The sequence below is a fragment of the Poecilia reticulata genome, chromosome 5, assembly GCF_904066995.2.
Source record: "Poecilia reticulata chromosome 5, P_reticulata-male-v2, whole genome shotgun sequence".
In the NCBI taxonomy this organism is placed as follows: domain Eukaryota; kingdom Metazoa; phylum Chordata; class Actinopteri; order Cyprinodontiformes; family Poeciliidae; genus Poecilia; species Poecilia reticulata.
The window spans coordinates 14,406,382-14,425,554 of record NC_088834.1 but is presented as its reverse complement, the minus strand read 5'-3'; the positions used below and the strand labels follow the sequence as shown (position 1 = coordinate 14,425,554).

The window sequence follows — 19,173 nt, the reverse complement described above, 5'->3', positions numbered from 1 at the left end:
ATGCAATATATGGTACAGTCTAATGTAGCATAGTGGAACAAAATACATCAGTGAGCACTATGCTAAGAAAAAAAACAAAAATGTTATACAACAGCTCAATAACAGAGTGTTCACTGCATAAGTGCCATATGGTGTCATCCTGATAAATCAGATCAGATGTTTGCTACACAGTTTTTGTGGAGGTCAGTTGCTTTTTTCATACAGAGCTGACAAATAATCTTACCTTCATTACAATAGACGCCAAGCAATACTGCCAACTAAACACTTTTTACAGCTGGAATTGATCTTGACACATAGACTTTATAGCTGAAGCCTCTTATATATGCTCCCATAAAAACCATTTGTTATCCCCTAGGGACATTTACACAACAGGTATACAGTCATACACGGAAAGGCCTCAGACTTAGTAAGACCTCTTCTGAATTATGTTCTCTCTTAGGAGTATAATAAAGAAGTTAAAGGATTTGTTTACTGTCTCGAGGGAAGCAGCCACACTGTCAAAATGCAAATGCCGAAGAATCCTAAGATGTCTCGTAAGTCAATATCATTCTTTTCATACACCCATCCGTAACATTATTTTTGTTTGTTTTTTAAATTTGCATGATAATTAAAACTTTGTTGCTTTGTTGCAGTTGGGCTTATTCAACGATTTTTGATCGTTCAAGTAAATATTTCAGAGCGGCATGACTTTTCTACTGAGCTTGTGTAAGTATATGTGAGTTTGAAATAATGTTTGCATATGATACAACCATCAAAATTCTTTTTAGAAGAAGAATGTTTCAGGAAAAGGATAACTTAATTTAAGTCAAATAAAATATCAAAATTAATTTCAGTTATTCAGTTGGGTTCACATGTTATAGTTTTATTATATACAGAATTATATATTTGAAGCATCTACGTGCTACATCTGCAGCATCTAATTTTGATGATTATAGTTGACAGCTAAAATTCAATTTCTTAGAAAATTAAAATATATTATGCAATTAAAAACGTTTAATTCAGAAATGTTGGTCGTCTGAAAAGTGTGGTCATGTATTGGACATTACAAGCACAAAATACTCAGGCTCTTCTTGCATTGCAGTGTGGCATAAAGAGGACTGACTTTGGATCTGATAAAACACAGCAGACCAATACCAGCAGATCAGATAGCCCCCCAAATATTCAATATCTGTGCAAACTTCCCACTGTATTTGATGAAACTTGGATTCTGTTCTCTCCACACTTCCTACAGACTCCTAGACTTTAATTTCTAAATGAAATGAAAAATGTATTTCAAAAAATGAACCTGGAATAGTGCAGTCATTCTTTAGCCTAGATAAAACTCTTTTGATGTCTATGGTTTAGGAGTGTCTTTGAAACTAGGACTAGAACAGTTGTAGCCTATGTCCTGGATCTGTCTGTGTGCTGTGACTTTAAACGTGCCAGGTCTGGCTACAGCCCGTGCCTTGTGAATTTCCACAAAATTTGTTGTTTCACAATCCTCTCAAATGTTGGTTATCCCTGTTCTATGTGCACTTTTTTCTATTGAACTGTTTCCTTCCACACATATACCTTGATCGTGATGACCTTTTTGGCTTATTTTTCTTATTTGATGTGTCAGTGACAGCCTGCTGGACCACCAGAGGCAATGTGTCCAAAATCTTCCTATGACTGGAAGACTGGACATTATGGTCCTTACATAATATTTCTAAGTTCAGATTTTTAAAAAAATTATTATTATTGTTATTGCTTGGTATTTTTGGAAAAACAAAATTTTGGTTTGTCTAACTGTTAGACATTATCATCAAAGTGAACAAAAAAAAGAAGCTCACTCTATGTGTAGTTAGTAAATATAACATAAATACAGTAAATAAGCTTTTTAATGAAATTCCTATTGGCTGAGATGTACCTGTAGCCCTAGAGAGGACCGAGACAGCTGCTCTATTAAAGTGAAGACATCTTTAAGAAGTCACATTAGATACCAATAAAACTTAACATTTGTATCATCAGAATCTCCTAGTGGCACACTTGCAGCAAGTGATAATTTATGTGCTGTTGTGTTATCTGCTTTAAACAGGATAACGGATTTACAGCATCTTAAAAGAAGACTTTGCTTTTCAACAGTACATAAAGAGATGTCTGCCACACTTTTGCACGCAAAGATACCTTTCACAGAGCTGAAGCGGAATACTGTGAGTATGTAATTCATGCTTTATGCATTCATTATGAATTTTTAAAAGGACTTTTGGCTATGTACTTTTTATCTTTTTTCATGTTTAAATGTAAGCTGAACTGTATCACTAAAAGCCTAAAATGATGTTGTATTGTGTTGTCTCAGTGGTCTACTTTATGTATCGACCTCGAATCTTTCGCTAGTGGACTTTTCAAGGGATTTTCGACTCTGGATGGCATCACTTTGTTTGCTACCTGTAAAGTTCGGAGGATCTTCACTATGAAAACAGACCCTAAAATCATGTCAGGTGATACTGATGCGTTTGGTTATTGGTTACAAGTAATCTCGCTTTTTCAGCTAACCCTAATGCCATCTGCATATCTGGTTATTTGAACTGCTGTTCACTGAATGAGTCCAGTGTTCCCAGGTTGAAGCATTGTTTTCAGTGAGTGTGTGTATGCATGCACATCTTGTGTGTTTATAGTGAAGTATAAGAATAGATTTGGAAACAGTTTGCTGTTTTTGTTGTGATGGTTTGCTGAAAGCTTATTGGTAGATTTAGTGAACATGCACAATAGTACCAGGTGCAAAGATGTGGCTGGCCAGTACTGGTTTTTTTGCACCACACCACTAATTTATTTTTTGTGACATGATAATATGTCACAATGATATATTTTGGCCTGTTTTGCCAAAAATATCCCCACATTTTGTTAGAATTTTTCCAACATTGCATTTTTTTTCTATTGCAGACACATTTCTTAATGGGGCTTGTCTCATGGAGATGATCCCTCGCAGTTTCTGGTACCCTTCAGATGTGAACCAAATTACTCACGTGCTGATCTATGAGAATTTGCAGAAGGCCGAAGTGAAGTCTGATCCTCTTAGCTCAGCCTCTGGTAAGTAAGACAAAACCCCGGAATTGAAATGAGTCAGTGCAAAAGCAAAAGCTCTAAAACAATCCATTTCAATTAAAAATTACATTAGGTTATTTAACAGGACAAAAAAACACAATAGAACAGATTATGCTCATCGTCATAGTTTTATGTGCTTTTTGTGGTGGACTTTGCCTGCTCAGTCAGTGGTATTAGGCAGTTGGCTCTGCAGCTGCAGTTTGAGAAGGCCCTTTTATTGTTTCAGCTTGACTTTACCTCATGCACAAAGCAGGTGTAAGTTTTATGTGGAGCTTATTTTTCTTCCTGAAATCTTAACCTAAACCTTGTTTTGCTATGAACTGGCGGTGGATAGAGAGGTTGGCCCTTATCTTGAGCATCAGTACCTGACCACATCCACTGCTCTAGTGAAAGAAATCCCTGCTGCCTGAAGAGATTTCTTTGAAGGAAAAGGGATGCTATTTCAGAAATATAGCAATAGTGACATGCTCCACATCTATAAATAATATGATGAAGATATTTCCATGATACATCTAACCATCTTATGTAACCGGAATCCTTGGAGCACCATGTGGGCAGGTGGGGGTTTGCTGCCTTTTGTGGTTATTGGTAGAGAGTTAGTACAAATTGGACAAGTCATCAGTAAATCATAGAGCAAGACACCCAGGACAGTATGTGCACAGTCATACCTTCGTATACTACAAATTCATAAGACAAGACGTAGCAAAGCTTGTCAAATTTATTTGTAGAGCAACATTCAAGATAGTGCTTATTTCTTTACAGCAGAATAAACATAGGAAATCACATAAGGTAAGAAATATATTAAAATAATTATAGCAAAAATAAAGACATCACATGAAATAACTGTTATACATTATGCCTTTATAAACATATTAATAGTAGAAAACCATTATTTGATTCAGGTGAGTCAGGGAAAAATCTAAAAATAATAGCCTGGCTTAGTAATTGACTTCATTGGGATGTTAAAACATATGCCAACACCTTGAGCCTCATTGAGACAAGTGGTACAGTTAAGTCCAAGATTATTAAAACCCTTATCTGATTTGCATGTAATGTAATATTTTAATTTTGTCAACATTCCTCTTTAGACAGGAGGTAATATTTGAATTACTTAAATATTACTTTACTATTTGAAGTAATATTACTCTAACGTAAGACGTTCAGCTCATTACCAAAGATAAACCATCAAAATACAAGTTGGAACATGAAAAACTATGGGTGCTAATTATAACAAGGGTTTTCTGTGATGCCATTAATTATTTTTTTATTGAATTTTGAGAAGGATATGAGGAGGCTTTTGTGACATTTTACAAATTGTATATATTAAAAGACAATGCAAATAAAAACTGCTAAAATGTTTTTTTATTGATTCCCATGTTATATTGTTTTGTTCTCTTTTGAGAGATGTATTTGTCCTGTCAGCAAGCATGTGTTGATTGAATGGAAATAGATAATAAACTAGATAGGTGTATAAACAATTTTGGTTTAATGATAGTAATCTCTGACCTTGTGTCTTTTGATAAAAAAAACAATGACTTTTTTCTTGTTTGCCTTAACCTGGAAGAAATTCTGACCCATCCAGTTAAAGATATGATGCCTAGAGACTGTAAAAAAAATTTTCATTTGGTGACAAAAAATATTAGAGTAATTAAAATAAATATAAGTCAGTGGTACACATATAGATGTTGAATAATAGAAATCCTATTATGAAGATGTCATAATAGGATTTTGTTTCAAATTTCTAATTGGAATTTAGGAAGTAGTCCAAGTATAAAATAAAGTTGTCAAACTTTAGGACCTTTACATTTTCTGAATCACATTTTCTGACTGACTTATATCTGTGGGAGATATAGCAAAGATGTTGCTTTGAAAAAAACATTCCAATGATGTCGGTTTATGTAAAGCTGATAGACAGTTAATGCGTTTATGTAGAGGATTGCATATTTACTGATCATAACCATTTTGCTTCTTCTTGTTTGAAATTCTTTTATTTCTAATTTTTGTGTTTATTTCGATCTAACCTGCTATCGAGAAGCTGCAATTATCTCCTCATACCGAAAGACATGCACCAGTAATCCAGTTCTGTTGCCTTCGTGGCCTTTTTTATCAGCATCTATTTATTTGTTCTGACAGCTGTCCAAGTCATGTTGAATCAAGCAGCATTGCCCTTAGATGGGAGCAGTAACCACACACGGAAAAAAATCTTTTCATAATTAGCATCTACGTTATTAACACAACATACCTAATCATAATTAAAACGATTGCTATTAAAGTAGCCGTCCAATTTAACTGGGACAGAGTTGTTTGTTGAATGCATTTCCTTCAGTACCCAAACTGTCAAGAACTGTTACAAGGAAGGCTACGTTTTTGTTTTTTTTGTTTTTTTTTTGTCATGCGACTACAAACAATGCCTGTTTATCTCAGTCCTACACCAAAGACTCTTTGTTGCGCTGAAGGTCAATGAATTTTCACAGATCCAAATCACTGTTGAAACTACTTCTCCAGAGCCAGCTATCATACCTATATCTCATTGTAATCCTTTCTGTTATCCCATTCTTTATGGGCTTTTGCAGATTTGAAGCACACTGAAATTTATTCACACAACAGGTACAGCTCAGTGTGTTCCATCTGCTGTATCAGAGAAGTGTGATTTCCTCTTTCCTTCTTAGAACATCCAGCTAAGCTCGGTCGGTATCATGTTGTCGATCATGTTTGTCTTGCGGACTGAAAGTGTTTGCTCGACGCTTTGATGAGGATCAGATAGAACGTGTGTTTTGCTGTTAGCTTCAGCAGAGGTGGTCCTGATTAGCCCTGGCACAGATACAGCAAGGTCAGGTTGATGCCATATCAGAACAACTCCCACTTCAGCCCATTATTTTCACATGATGAAATGGCACTGATAGCCAGAAACACATCTTTCAACTCTATTAGATAAACTCCAGTTTAACTGAAATCCAGTTATTAGGTGGTTATGTATCTTTATGCATAAGTGCTATTAGCTGATGAAGACAGGATCATCCGTATCATGAAGTGCTTAAAGTTTGTTATTGGGTAGTTTACAATGTTTTGCATCCTAAAACATACGCCTGTATATAAGCTAAACATCTCTGTTTTAAAAGTTTTTTTTTTTCTTCAGTCACAGTGAAAAAGAAACTTTTAATAGGCCTTGTTACCAGACAAAACACTGCTTCTCTCTGACCTTAAATAGACCGTTCTGTGCACCAATGAGATGTGGAAATTTCTTTCTTTTTGCAGTACCTGATCAGTCTTCCACTGCCATATCAACTAGTTATCGGAGAACCAAGCCCCAGGGTGTTTTACAGACAGCCGCGGGCTCCAGAGCTTCTTCAGCATCTCCAAATACTGGAAGAACAAGCATTGCAAACTTGGACAGAATGGAGAGAAGTGTATGGTTTATTTACATTACTGTAATCTATCTCATCTCAGAGGAAAGTGGATTTAAAACACATTGGTAAAATAGCTAAGGTTCTCTTCGTGCTCTCAAAACAGCTGTGGCCCTAGAGGCATGTGCTTCAGAAAACCTCTTAGGATGCTCAATTGGTAAAACACCCAGCATATAGTTCCTTAAAAATCTGTTCTGTATAATCTGAGGGCTGGATTAGTGTCGCTTTTTCACCACTTAACCCACCCCTTATAAAGCTCTTTTGGAATAAAATGTGGAATTGTTGAATACTTCAAAATGTTCATACTATTTCAGAAACATTACTCAGAAGAAAGATAGAACACTGTGGAGAAAATTGTTGTCATGTTAATTCAATTTGGAACAATGTTAAGCCAAGCAGTAATATCAAACATCAACTTGTCTGCTTGCAACTAATGTTTTCCATCTGAACATTACTTTGAATACCACATTCATATTTTTCAATCATATTTTCACATAGTATCCCTGCTTAAATCTAACCCAGAGTTGTATGCTGACTATTTGTACACCCTGATTTTAAGGGAGATCAATCACATCCAACTTCTGTTACTTCAAGATCAGGTTTAGAGATTTCTTTGGTTAGTCTGGTAGTTAACAGACACAGTGTTCTTTGTGGTCAGCTTGTGAAAGTTCAGTCAGACATTGTCTGAATAATTTGGAAACCAAAAGAAGCCCATCTAGGCCAACTTCCGGTTAAAATGACTATAATATTTGCAATCCTAATAGTTCTATTATCTTTAAAGATACACAACCTAAAAAAGTAACTCTTGAGTTGCCTGTTAATATATTGGATACCCCAGCATATACAATGTGAGCTGCATCTAATCCAAGCTACCATGGGTATTTTAAACATGCAGAAAACTCCTCAGGCATTGTGCATATCAAAAACCATATTTGCCATTATTACAACATTTAAGTGCTGCTGAAACATTATGAGATCTCATTGTATGCCATGCATGCCAGGAAAGCTGTTTCCAGGAATGAAGAATCACTCAGTTTGGCCTGTGGAATGCTTGGAGTAGCTAATATCAGAGTAGACTTGACTCTGTCCATTTGGTAATCCATCTGATAAGTGTTTCACTGCTTGTGGGCACACAGTGATTGTGTTTAGTGAGCAAAAAAATACTTTTCAACCCATGTAAAAAATGTTTTTAGATATGTCACCATATGTGGCAAATTAAGAAATAATGCAGCAGAATCTTAAGTTTCAGTCCAAACAATGTGTTCTCAAATATGCACAAAGACTCCTTTCTGCTTTATCTAATACTCTGGATTTCAAGAATGACTTGCTGCCACCAGAAAGTCCTTCCATTTTTAAAAAGACAGTACGTTGTGACCATGTCTATTAGAGTTATAAGTAGTGCTTCAAGCACTTTGTAGATTAGTAATTCTAACTACTCAGACAAACCTTCACTGTAAAACTTGTCACAGAGCCTTGAACCACCCTGACCCCTTCAGAAGGGAATAACCTTGTCTGGGCAGCTTCCAGTAGGCATTAAACATGTAATATGGTTAATTGCCTGCGTTTTTGCATAAGACTTTGCACAAATCGATGTAGATCTTTGTGAATTATCTGTGTTATTAGAGTACAAAAATGTAGCAAAATTGTGTTATTGAGCCTGTACCATATGTACCTTTTGATATTGTACCACAGATTTCTCCATCATGTAGACTGAATCAAAAGGAGCCCACTGAGAGCCAGCATGTCACCATGCTTGGTGAGCATTTCTCCCAGGGTCAACAGTCCCTTACTACGGTAAAAGGTAAATCTGAATATATATCAAACTGTTTTTTTTTTTTGTGTGAACACTTTCAACAATTTTGAATGCCCTTGTTCTGCTATTTCATCTATCAAAATCTCTGTTTTTTTTTCCTTTGTGAGCGTTGTTGTGTACTTGCTCAAACTAACAACTCAGGATACAGCAGTCAATACACAATGACGTTTGTAACACAAAAAATGGAGAGAATCTAGATCTGTCAGGGTACAGTTGGTTGTCAGTAAAATGAAAAAAATAAGAAACAACCATGAAAGGTTTCACATGGTCCTTGAAAAATGTGTATACCCAAAGAGAAAAAGAAATAGTTACTGATGTCACTTCTGCCACATCTTCAGTAGGCCATAATGATGTTGGATTTGCTGATGCCTTTAATTTATTTATCCTTAGTAATTTATCCAGAGTATCAAATTAATGTCTTCTTACCCTTTCCAACAATACAACAAAAGCAAAGCGAACTTTCTCTGAGATAATGTGAAACTGGCTAAAGTTTGATATGTCCCCGATTAACAAAAGCAAGACTTTGCACTGGATTATAGGTTAACTTTGGTGCTTAGTTAACAGGTAGTAAAATACAGTATCTTTATTATTTCGTGGCAGCATCTTTTGCTGCAGTCACTGTCATAAGTGTTCTCTGTACTTCACAACATAAGACTTGACTTGACTTGCCAAAAAGCTCCAGTTTTGCCATTTTAGTTTAAAGAATATACCCCAGAAACTTTGGGCCTTGTCAACATGCATAATAGCAAATGGCAAAAAGTTGTCTTTGTTGGATGTTCCTGTAAGTGGTGAAGCTTTTGTAGATCTTCTTCATTGCTACTCATTATGGATCAGAACTCATGAGATGATTTGACGTAGCTTGACTTTGCAGTTAAGCTTGGCTCTTTTCTACCATTTGGACTATCGACCCAAGATTACATTTAGTCTTGCTTCTAGTAACAGGATCATATTATGTGCTATAGCTGTTTGAGATCTTTTTGTAGCCCTTAATGGATCTTCTGAGCTCTCTCTGGTTCATGTTCAGGATGGTGCAAACAACACGAAATATTCAGCAGCACTTTTGTTTCTTTTAACCCTTGTGTCTAGAAATGGGGTCCAAATAACCACACACGTAAAACCTGTATCATTTGCCACAGTCTTCTACGTTTGCCTCAGTCTTCGCACACACAAGCGTTAAAATGACTACATAGCTAATAAAATGCTTGATGGCAAATGTAATAGTACTCAGTAGTAGTGATAGTACTCAAGGTTAAACACTTGGCTTAAAACCTGTCTGTGATACAATTATTAGTCGTTTCTTTTGGGAAGCTGTTGCATCTCTAGTCAGAAATGATTGCCAACTGAGACTGATGGTTTCTTACTTTTTTGGCAGAATTTGTTAGAAGCTCACTATAAGAAGTAAAAAAAAAATAAGAAAACAAATAACGACTGCAAAAATACTGCATACATTTCTCTTTTGGTACAAACTGATCTTAAATTTTATTGCACTGGGAAACGCAAAAAGAGAATACATAAATAAAAAATGTCCATATGTTGGATTTTATTTTGTGTTTTTTTTAATATATGAAAAAAAATATCCAGTCATAAACTGCATTGGGATAATAATGCATTTCTGACTTATAAGCACCACTTTTGACATTTATTAAACATAAACAACTGCAGTTTGCATTATAAACAAGGCTAAGCTAGTTGCCAAAAGTATACAGGCCCAGGTAGGCAAGGCTAGCCAAGTAATGTAATTGCTTTAGTACGTTTTAGACAATGAAAACACACTTTTACATACACAAACCACCATATTTTTTATACCATAAAAACATACTGTATTCATCTTCTGTATTAAAAAAAAATCTTTCCATAAAGCTTAATCACCTTTCAAGCATACTTGAAATGTACATTTTTACCATTTTTAAATATCTATATGCCAGCTTTTTCTCTCTAAGCATTATTTGAAATACTTGACTTCAATACAAAAGCCCACAGTAAAATTGCTAACCGCAAGATAAATGAAAAGCTGTGTAGAAGGCAATGAGTTAAGGAGTTCTCTACAGGTAATACATGTATTTTTACTATTTTAGACTAATTAAAGAGGGAAATACAGCATTGTTTCAATAAGCTCTACTGATACCAACAAGTTTGTCCATATATATATATATATATATATATATATATATATATATATATATATGGTAAAGCTGTGGACTGGTCATTGAAAAAGAAAATCTGAGGATGAACCCATTCCCTGTCATTGTTGGCGAGCGCACGTACACCCTTGACATATCTACAGTAATAGGATGAATGTAGAAAATATTAAAAGAAAGTGTCACTGACTTTGCCACTGCTAGGAATCAAGATAGCTTTGGCTCATTACATGGCATCTCCTGTGGCAGAGAATCTTTCTAAGAAAATGATTCAGCTTCTTCCAAGCACTGTGCCCTTTCAGAAATATTACTTATGGGGCAACAAAAAATAAGCCCTGTTTCTACAGAGTATGAAGTCTCTCGAGCATCCAATAACAGCCTTTATGATTGGTAATACACTATCCTTTCAGCACGACTGAATGCAAAATCTGGCTGATTAAAATTCCTTAATTCAGCCGAACATAATGTAGCTGGATATATTCTTTTTGCAATGAATGAATGGAAGAAGCTCAGTTGCCGAAATGCCTTCATTATTAGGGATTTTCACGGTGCATAATCAGTTCACAGATATGCTTCTGGCAAGCTTTAATAACATTGTTGTTTGAATCTATTGTTATAAACCATTTTCTGATGTTCAAATTATTATTTGTAGGAGAATCTTGCAAATTACAACCCCACCCGCCCAGACAAAGGGTGTTTGGTAAGCAGGGATCTAAGAAGTTACGGATCCTGAGTTCTGGAAGAGAGAGGGTATCATCAGGTACATTATATGCACATATCAGTGTTTTGTATTGTGTTTTTATTTGGTTTAGAATTAACTATTTGGTTATATCCCCCAGATGCTGAATTTGGTAGTAAAAGCAGTGGAAGGAGGGATAATAGCCCTTTTCCATCCAGTCAGCCAGAGAGCAGCCAGCAGCTTCAAACTCAAGAACAAAAGTCACCCAACGTAGTAATGGGTAAGGTAAAATAAGAATGACGTGAATTTTAAGACAAAGCAAAAGTCACAGTATCATAATAAGGCAGTGAGGGATGAGAACATAAAACAAAAAAACTAAAAATATTGATATGCAGGTTGGATGGTTTTGCATGTTCTCATTTTCCTAGACAGCTCCTTTATACTTGAGAAAAATAGTCAGTCCCACTCTTTAGATAATTCATAAATTGGATCACTTCAAAATATTGCATGAATTTTAATGCTTCTATGCTGCATATGTGCTTTTGTTCCCCCTTTTAAATTTTACATAACCCACATCAGGGCCACTTGCATGACCCTCCTCTCTCCAACCTGTGCTCTCTTCCCCTCCGCCATCCCCCCACGTAACCCTCATCCTCACACACCCACACTCCCATTGTCCTTGCAAAACGAGTGCATGTGTTCTGAGAGCTCATTTATGGAGGTTTCTCCACAAGCAGTAAGCTCCTTTGGTGCAGCCCTGCCCACAGATGGAAAGTAGTTAGTTCATTAATGGTAATGTGGCACATTAAATAAAAGTCAGGGGGACATCTCCTGGGCCCAGGGTTTGCCACACAGTGGGCAATTAGAGGAAGTGATTATACTGTCGAGAGGTTCAAATGTGCTCACTCATTCAGATTTAGGTGCCTCTGTCTTTTAACTGAGGTTTATCTTGGAGAATAAAGATTCGCCGTGTCTTATTTGCACTTACACATTGAAGAAACTTTCATTTAAGCTTGCAAAAGCTTTTCCCCCCCTTGATTGTGCATATAGTGCCTTGCAAAGTATTCGTATACCTTGATCTTGTTTACACTACACCCACAAGCTTCTGGGTAATTTTTAATGATTTTATGTGATAGGCGAATGCAGAGTAGTGTCTTTTTTATACATTCTAATTAAATACTTTTATTTACAGAGGAGATTTGGCCCTCTTTACTTTGATACCCATGAGTCAAACTCAATACAACCAAATGTGGAGAACCACAGCTCAGGTGGAAGTCTCTTATCAACAGGACAATAATTATTTCACACAATGTTAAAACTGCGCATTACCTTGAACAAACATTCTACATCATTACATAAAGTAATGGCAGCATTATGCTGTGAGGGGGCTTTTTTCAGCAGGGACATAGAAGTCCCTGTTGAAAAGGGACTAATCAGATGAGATGTGAAGATTGGGGGATATACTAACGGAAGAAAGCCTATTGGAGGCTGCGAAGGACTTGAGACTGGGGTGGAGGGTCCTGAGTCAGCAGGAAGAACCTAAACACACAGCCAGAGCAAGAATGGAATGGTTTAGTTTGCATATTTATGTGTTAAAATGGCACAGTCAAAGTCCGTATCTAAATACAATTGAGAATTTGTGGCAAGAGTTGAAAATTGTTCCCCATTCAATCTGACTGAGCTTGAGCTTTTTTAGAAGCACAGGAAAAAACGTGCAATGCTGTTGTTGAAATGAAAAAAAAATATTTCTGCAATGCATTGACTTAGTGAGGCCTAATACATACTCAGCACACCCCATAGCTGCAGTTTTATTCATATTTACATGGTTACCTCATTCAGAGATTTCTATAACAAATACATGAAAGGAATCTAACATATCATGGCCACAAATGCCAGGAATGAAGGTAGGCTTTTCCAGGCAGAGAAATTAATTACAACTATGCATACTAGTATCAAAGATTGCTAAGTGACTATTAGCAATAAGAATAGCATCTCACCATCTTGAAGGGGATGTTCTGTTCGTAAAGAAATTACTCATCAAAAACAGCTAAGGAGTAAATTAACTCGAGCGCAGGATAAATGTGTGTATTTATAATTCTAGATGAGCAGAGCTGCAGCCCTGCCAATGCAAGTATGGAAGCCGCCCCCACACCAGTGGAGACTCAACTTCGATCAGGTTTGTCTTTTGACCCGGAGGTCTGGAACAGCCGGGAGAGTAATGAGGGGTCCGAGCCCCAGCTCACTTTGCAGAAGGAGGTGTTCACTTTCTCATCCCAGCCTCACTCACCCAAGCGAGGGCAAAGCCAGGGTGACCAGGAGAAGATGGATCTGGGAGACGGTCAGGTCCAGAGCACTGGTGGGGGGCGGCGGCAAGCGCAGCCTGAAGACGACTTTATCGGCAGTGAAAGCGATGAGGTACGTCCGTTTCTTGTGAGCCACAGAATCGCAATACCAGATAACTAATTACAAGCAGTAATTAGTTCTCTGTGCTTTATGTCACAGAGAATAGTCTTTTTGACAGTGTTGCAATAGATTTTAAAGTTGCCCTTGCCATTTTTTGCCATGCCTCATAGTTGAATTGTTTCAAGCACGAGTGACTCACGTTAAGTCCTACAGTATGTTTAAAGTTAAATTAAGTTTACTTTGTTGGAATTTAAGACATTGACGTAATCACTTGTAAGAACTAGAATTAATTGTGCTTTTATTATTTGAAGTGAAGAGTTTGCTGTTGCACATTTCAGTTCAAAAGTCAAAGTTGTTCGTCATCACATCATATATTAATCACTCTGCAACTTGTGTTAAAGGGCAGGATTTTTTATGCTAAGCAGGGAAATTAAAACTAGAAATAAAATCATAAAGATCTATCTTCAAAGAAATGCTAATTGCTTTTACTTATTTAAAACTTGGTAATAAGTCTGATAATTCACAGTTAAGAACCTTTTTGTTGTGCAGCCGGTCTTTGTCAATAGAATACAGGAGCCGGTTTAACCATACAGAAAATTCTAGAGCACATGCATTCACCAGAAATCAGGTACTCACAGCCTTTGCTAAACCATTAGTAGGACATTTTAATACTTCAAAATAACTGAATCTTTTATACTGACCTTTTTGAACTGCAGGTATAACATTTTCTTCCATAGAATTTTTATCTGAACTGACATTTACTTTTAGAATTCCCTTTCTAGTCAGATTTGAGAAGGTTTTTACACTGCCTTGCAAAAGTATTTATTCCCTTTTATTTATTTTTCCCAGTTTGTCACATTACAACCACAAGTTTAGGCATCTTGTATGGGGATCTTATATAATAGTTCAATACAAATTAGTGCATAATTTTGTGATGGGAAGAAAATTATACATATTCTCAAAATGTACAAATAAACATTTGAAATGTTGATATTAAGCTCCCCTGAGTAAATCATTTGTGGATTGATCTTCTACTGTATTTGTAGCTGCAAGCCTTTTGAGATATTTCTTTTCCAAACTTGCTTCTTTTTTTTCTTTTTTTTTATATTTCTCTTTGCAAAATAGCTTAAGTTGAGTCAGAATACATAGAGTATACAGTTGCAAGTCTTGCCACAGACTCTAAATTTGATTTAGGACTGGACGTTTCTGGGCTGATTCTAACACATGCATATGATTTGATCTAAGATGGTGGTTTTGTGAGATGGTGTTACTAAAATTAAAATACACACGGGTGAACTCTGCTAACTAATTAGTTGAATTCAGAAGGCAATTACCATAGTTGGATTGGATTTCATTTAGGGGTATTCAAGTTAAGGGAAGCACTACTTTCTGTTGATTTATTACAAATAATCTAATATTGTGCCTTGGTTTACCTTTAGTTATTTGTGAAAAAGGTTAATGGGAAATTAATGCCATACTTTGGTAAGGCACTGTATATCTAATCTAGGTGGAAGTTGTCAGTCCTCTTCAAAACTGTAAATTTACATGATGTATTCAAATAGTCTTCTGCCACATTTATACTTTATGATAAGTCATCTATATATATTATAATGGAAATCAAGCTAAAAACAGTATAAATGCAAATAAAGAGAGCATAAGTGTTTGCTTTGTATGTGGGGAAGAATCACATGGTATACTCATGCACAAACTCACTCTGCACACCCACACACCCTCTCACAAACACACTTACACACCCACATGGAGACAGGTTGTTAGAGGAAAGCATCTTTCTCTCTATGCAATCAAATGATCATGTAGCCTCTTGGTTGAATCTGTCTGAACACTTCAAAAGAAAAAGAGCACTTCAAAAGAAACAAACACCGCTGTACGAGTGGACGCCCTGAGGTTTTCAAAATACAGTATCGTGTTTCGTATGTAATTGTTTTTTATCTGCTGCTGTTTTTGTATTATTGATGCATCTATTATTGCAGACGACATGCCATAAACATCTAAAAAAAAACACAAACAGTGCATCAGAAATCCTGACTGATTTAGAAAGTCACTGCTACTTCATCAGTCATTGTAAAACTTTGTGTCAGTTATCAAAATTTTCCACAAGAACATTTAAACACTTTTGTGATCTGTGAAGATCATTAGCACAATAAAAAAAGATGAATATTTCCCAATGAAATTAGACAAACTAAGTGTTTCACCTGCATTTAATACAAAAATATTCTTTGACATTGTTGCAGGTCTATGTGTTTAAATTTCAAATTTTGATAGCTGGCAAAATTTGTACAGGTGCCAAATTTTGGACTACAGTTCTGCAAACTATGCACAACTTTTAATAAAACTACTGAAACCTCTCTGGATTGGGCATATAATAGCTAATATAACTGATAGCCTGTTTTAAGGGCATTTGTTTGCTCAGTCAGTTAGCTTCATTACAGACATGTAAGTGAAACAGTGTTGCTTTTAATGTAACAAAGTAAAAACCCAACATTTCTCTCATGCACTCAGAAACCTTGCTATATTGGTCTAAGTACCTTTCAGTCCTACTCATCTAGTAATTCACATGCAACCTTCCTGAGCCTCAGTGATGGCTACATAAGCACCTGTGAGTGAGACATAAGAGGTTCTTGATAAAGTCACATAAAGGAGATTTGTTAAGACCAGAATAAGAACAACACTGACAATTCTGTGGAGCTGGTTAAAGAAAACATTGAAGTATTTTGACAGTTAAATTTTGGTAAAACCACAAATTTAAAAAGTTATACAGAAGGAAATTTGATAACTACTTGAGGCTATTTTTTGCTTATAGTGATCATGTTTTAGTGAAACTTGTAATACTCTACACTGTAAGTAATTCAAGATAGATGTGCTAGGCCGTTATTTTAGAAAGGTGATAATACCCAGACTTGTACAAAATATGAACATTATGTTGTTTTTGACCAATAACTTTACATTTAGTGACTAATGTCCAGGCTAAAGATGTTCAGAGTTACTAATTTATTGATGCCAAAGCTTTTAACAAAACAAAGGTTTACATTTATAGTTAGTACTTTGCAGATTTCCATATAATGTGGGTATAGATGTTGACGGGACATAATATTTCAGTCTCTGATTTTTTTCAGTTTTCACCATGGGCATCTGATCATTTTTTGAGTTAAACATTTTGACACTGTGTTTTGTGTGTTGGAGTTTTTAGATATTTTATTTTCTGAAGTTTGTTTTTCCTGTTTATTTTTCTTTCATCTTCTACTATGCCTTAGCTTTTCTAGTCCTATTGTTTGTTTGCTATAACTTCCGTTGGTATACTTTTCATTTTGTCTCCATCAGTCAGTGTTATGGTGCAGTTGTAATAAAATGTATTTACTCTTGTTACCCTGCTTTCTGGGTTCCTGAACTTTCTGTTGTTACATGCAAGAAGTTTTCTGGCACTTCGGTCATGTTAGTTTGGAGGAGATATAAGGCAGCTGATAATGCTTTTTTTGACTTCCAGCAGTGATCTCTGCTTGTTAGTCCTGGGTTTTGGTCATCCACTTTTTACATCGTCTTTGAAAAGGAAGATCGTTTGTTTCATAACAAGAACAGGCATAAAAGTTTGACACAATCATAAATGCTCACATTTCAAAACCAAATTAGAAGTGAGTACTTGCAACTTCATAAATAGAAAAATCAGACACCATTTTCTATATTTTTCTGAAAAGGCTGATCTCAAACTAGACTTGATTTCTAATCATCAAAAAGCCAACTTAAACCTATGCTTGACTCTAACACGTTTTACCCACAGCTATATGTTTTCATGAGAATCCACACACTGTCAACAATATTAACTGAGACAAATATTCTTTCATGTAATACTGCAAGCAACTGTGTTGCTACCCTGTCAATATTATTAAACCGTATGTTTATCCATCCAACAGAGGTCATCTTGATTTTGATTTTTATTCATTTGTCGGTTGCTCTTTTCTGAACTTGGAGCATTATTATCTTTCAAAGTGTTGCATCAGGATCATGCAACTCTCTTGAGCAGACATCGGTTTTTAAACAGAGAGAAATATTAAAAGCAGAACAAAGCAACAAACTTTCCGCATATGAAACACTTTGAAATATATCAGAAACAATGGGCCAAGGTAAAGTTTGTTATAATTTCAGCGGAAAGTAGTTGTTTTGATGTAAAAATACCTCAAACAATGGACAGCGGAGCAGCTCGGCAAAGCTCATTCATGCTTGCAGACACGCCCATATCTGGCCTTTCAATAATACATGTATTTCACTGTTTATTCACCTGAACTTATGAAAATGATAAAGCAAAGAAAGCGAGTAGAGAAAATAATATGTGGAACCACTGAGCGTCAAGCCTCCAGGGCCTTATGATAACATTTCACCCTAAACAATCCTAAGAGATGAAGGACAATAGAAGGAAGTGATACAGTGCTGGAGTTACACTAGGAGGACTTAATTTGAGAGAAATGATGCCTATACAATGAGCCTAATAAATGCACATACGCTAGCAATCAGTCTAAATGCATGCAATAGCTGTGACTCCCTGTTTTGTGAAGAACTTGCAGAGGCTGGAGAGAAAAATGAGAGGACACATAATTAGAGAAACATTGGTTTTAGGCTGGGAATTCTCAGTACCCCTGAAAACATGGTTTATTAAAATATAAATAGAATTTGATGCATCTATTCATCAAGTTAGGATATTAAATCAATGTCAGTTTGTAACCAATAGTGCAGAATAACACTAAATTAATGCTCCACAGAAAATCTATGCTTTCGATATGAAACATTCATGCAGTGTAAGCTTGAACAGTGTGTCTCATGTGTGTAGCTTGCTCCTTCGAGAACGGCAGAAGCTGTTGTCAGCTTTGTCTCACAACCCCAGCAATAGATTTTTTTGTGGCGACCCAGTTGTACATTGAGAAAAAAACTGTCAATAGAAGGGAGAGAAATTGTCCATAACCCTTTCTGCATAATTACTGAGGTTTTGTCCAAGTAAAGCATCTGTATTTAACGTTTGTTAGCCTTGAATGAGTTAAAGAGTACATGTTGTCATGGGTTTGCTAACCTGTGTTGCTACATATCTGAACAAACAATAAAATGCTTGTCTTTAGTGTACAGTTGTACAGTGGTCATCTGATCTAGATAGCATTTTTTGAGGAAATTTATGTCAGATTTTTAATATCCTTTTCTTGTGCTGTGAAACTGGGTCACATTTTGAGTTCTGTGCTGTTAATTCAGCTGCCATCCCCCAGTAAAGGAGCAAGTCTCAAACTTTTTAGCATCATGCATCTTTGAAGCTTGCTGGGGTAACTTTTGGTATTCAAAATTGTGGTTTCCATGAGTTTTCCTTCAGTGCAGAAAAGAACCATATCCAGTGTCCTATATTACACAAGTTGGCACAAATCTATAGCTGGAGTGCTGAGAGCTAACTCTAAATCTTATAGTTTCGCAGATTAGCACATTTAAACCTTTTGAAATGTGACATCAAGAATTGTTGAAGTACGTTTGTAATTGTATTTATTTTTTTTGCATATTTATGAACGCAGGTTTTGTTGAAAGGTCTGAAACATTGAATGTGTTACCACGAGTACAAAACCTTATTGGTGTCAGTTGTATGAATCCAAATTAGTGGAAGCCTGATCCAGTCTCAGAAATATCAACATA

General features: G+C 35.9%; 1 protein-coding gene across 7 annotated transcripts in view; it reads left to right on the top strand.

Moving 5' to 3' along the window:
- The window catches only part of cfap20dc (CFAP20 domain containing), a 44,853-nt gene that overhangs the window by 1,648 nt on the left and 24,032 nt on the right, over positions 1 to 19,173 (top strand). For 6 of the 7 annotated variants that reach the window (XM_008408748.2, XM_017304617.2, XM_081607084.1 and 3 more), the window contains exons 3-12: positions 440 to 533; positions 633 to 705; positions 2,057 to 2,171; positions 2,318 to 2,459; positions 2,902 to 3,048; positions 6,319 to 6,470; positions 8,160 to 8,268; positions 11,071 to 11,178; positions 11,258 to 11,377; positions 13,199 to 13,512. In XM_008408748.2, coding sequence (XP_008406970.1) covers positions 440 to 533; positions 633 to 705; positions 2,057 to 2,171; positions 2,318 to 2,459; positions 2,902 to 3,048; positions 6,319 to 6,470; positions 8,160 to 8,268; positions 11,071 to 11,178; positions 11,258 to 11,377; positions 13,199 to 13,512 — 1,374 coding nt within the window. Of the gene's footprint in view, positions 1 to 439; positions 534 to 632; positions 706 to 2,056; positions 2,172 to 2,317; positions 2,460 to 2,901; positions 3,049 to 6,318; positions 6,471 to 8,159; positions 8,269 to 11,070; positions 11,179 to 11,257; positions 11,378 to 13,198; positions 13,513 to 19,173 lie in introns of those variants that run through there. The other variant, XM_017304619.2, reaches the window with a different exon arrangement.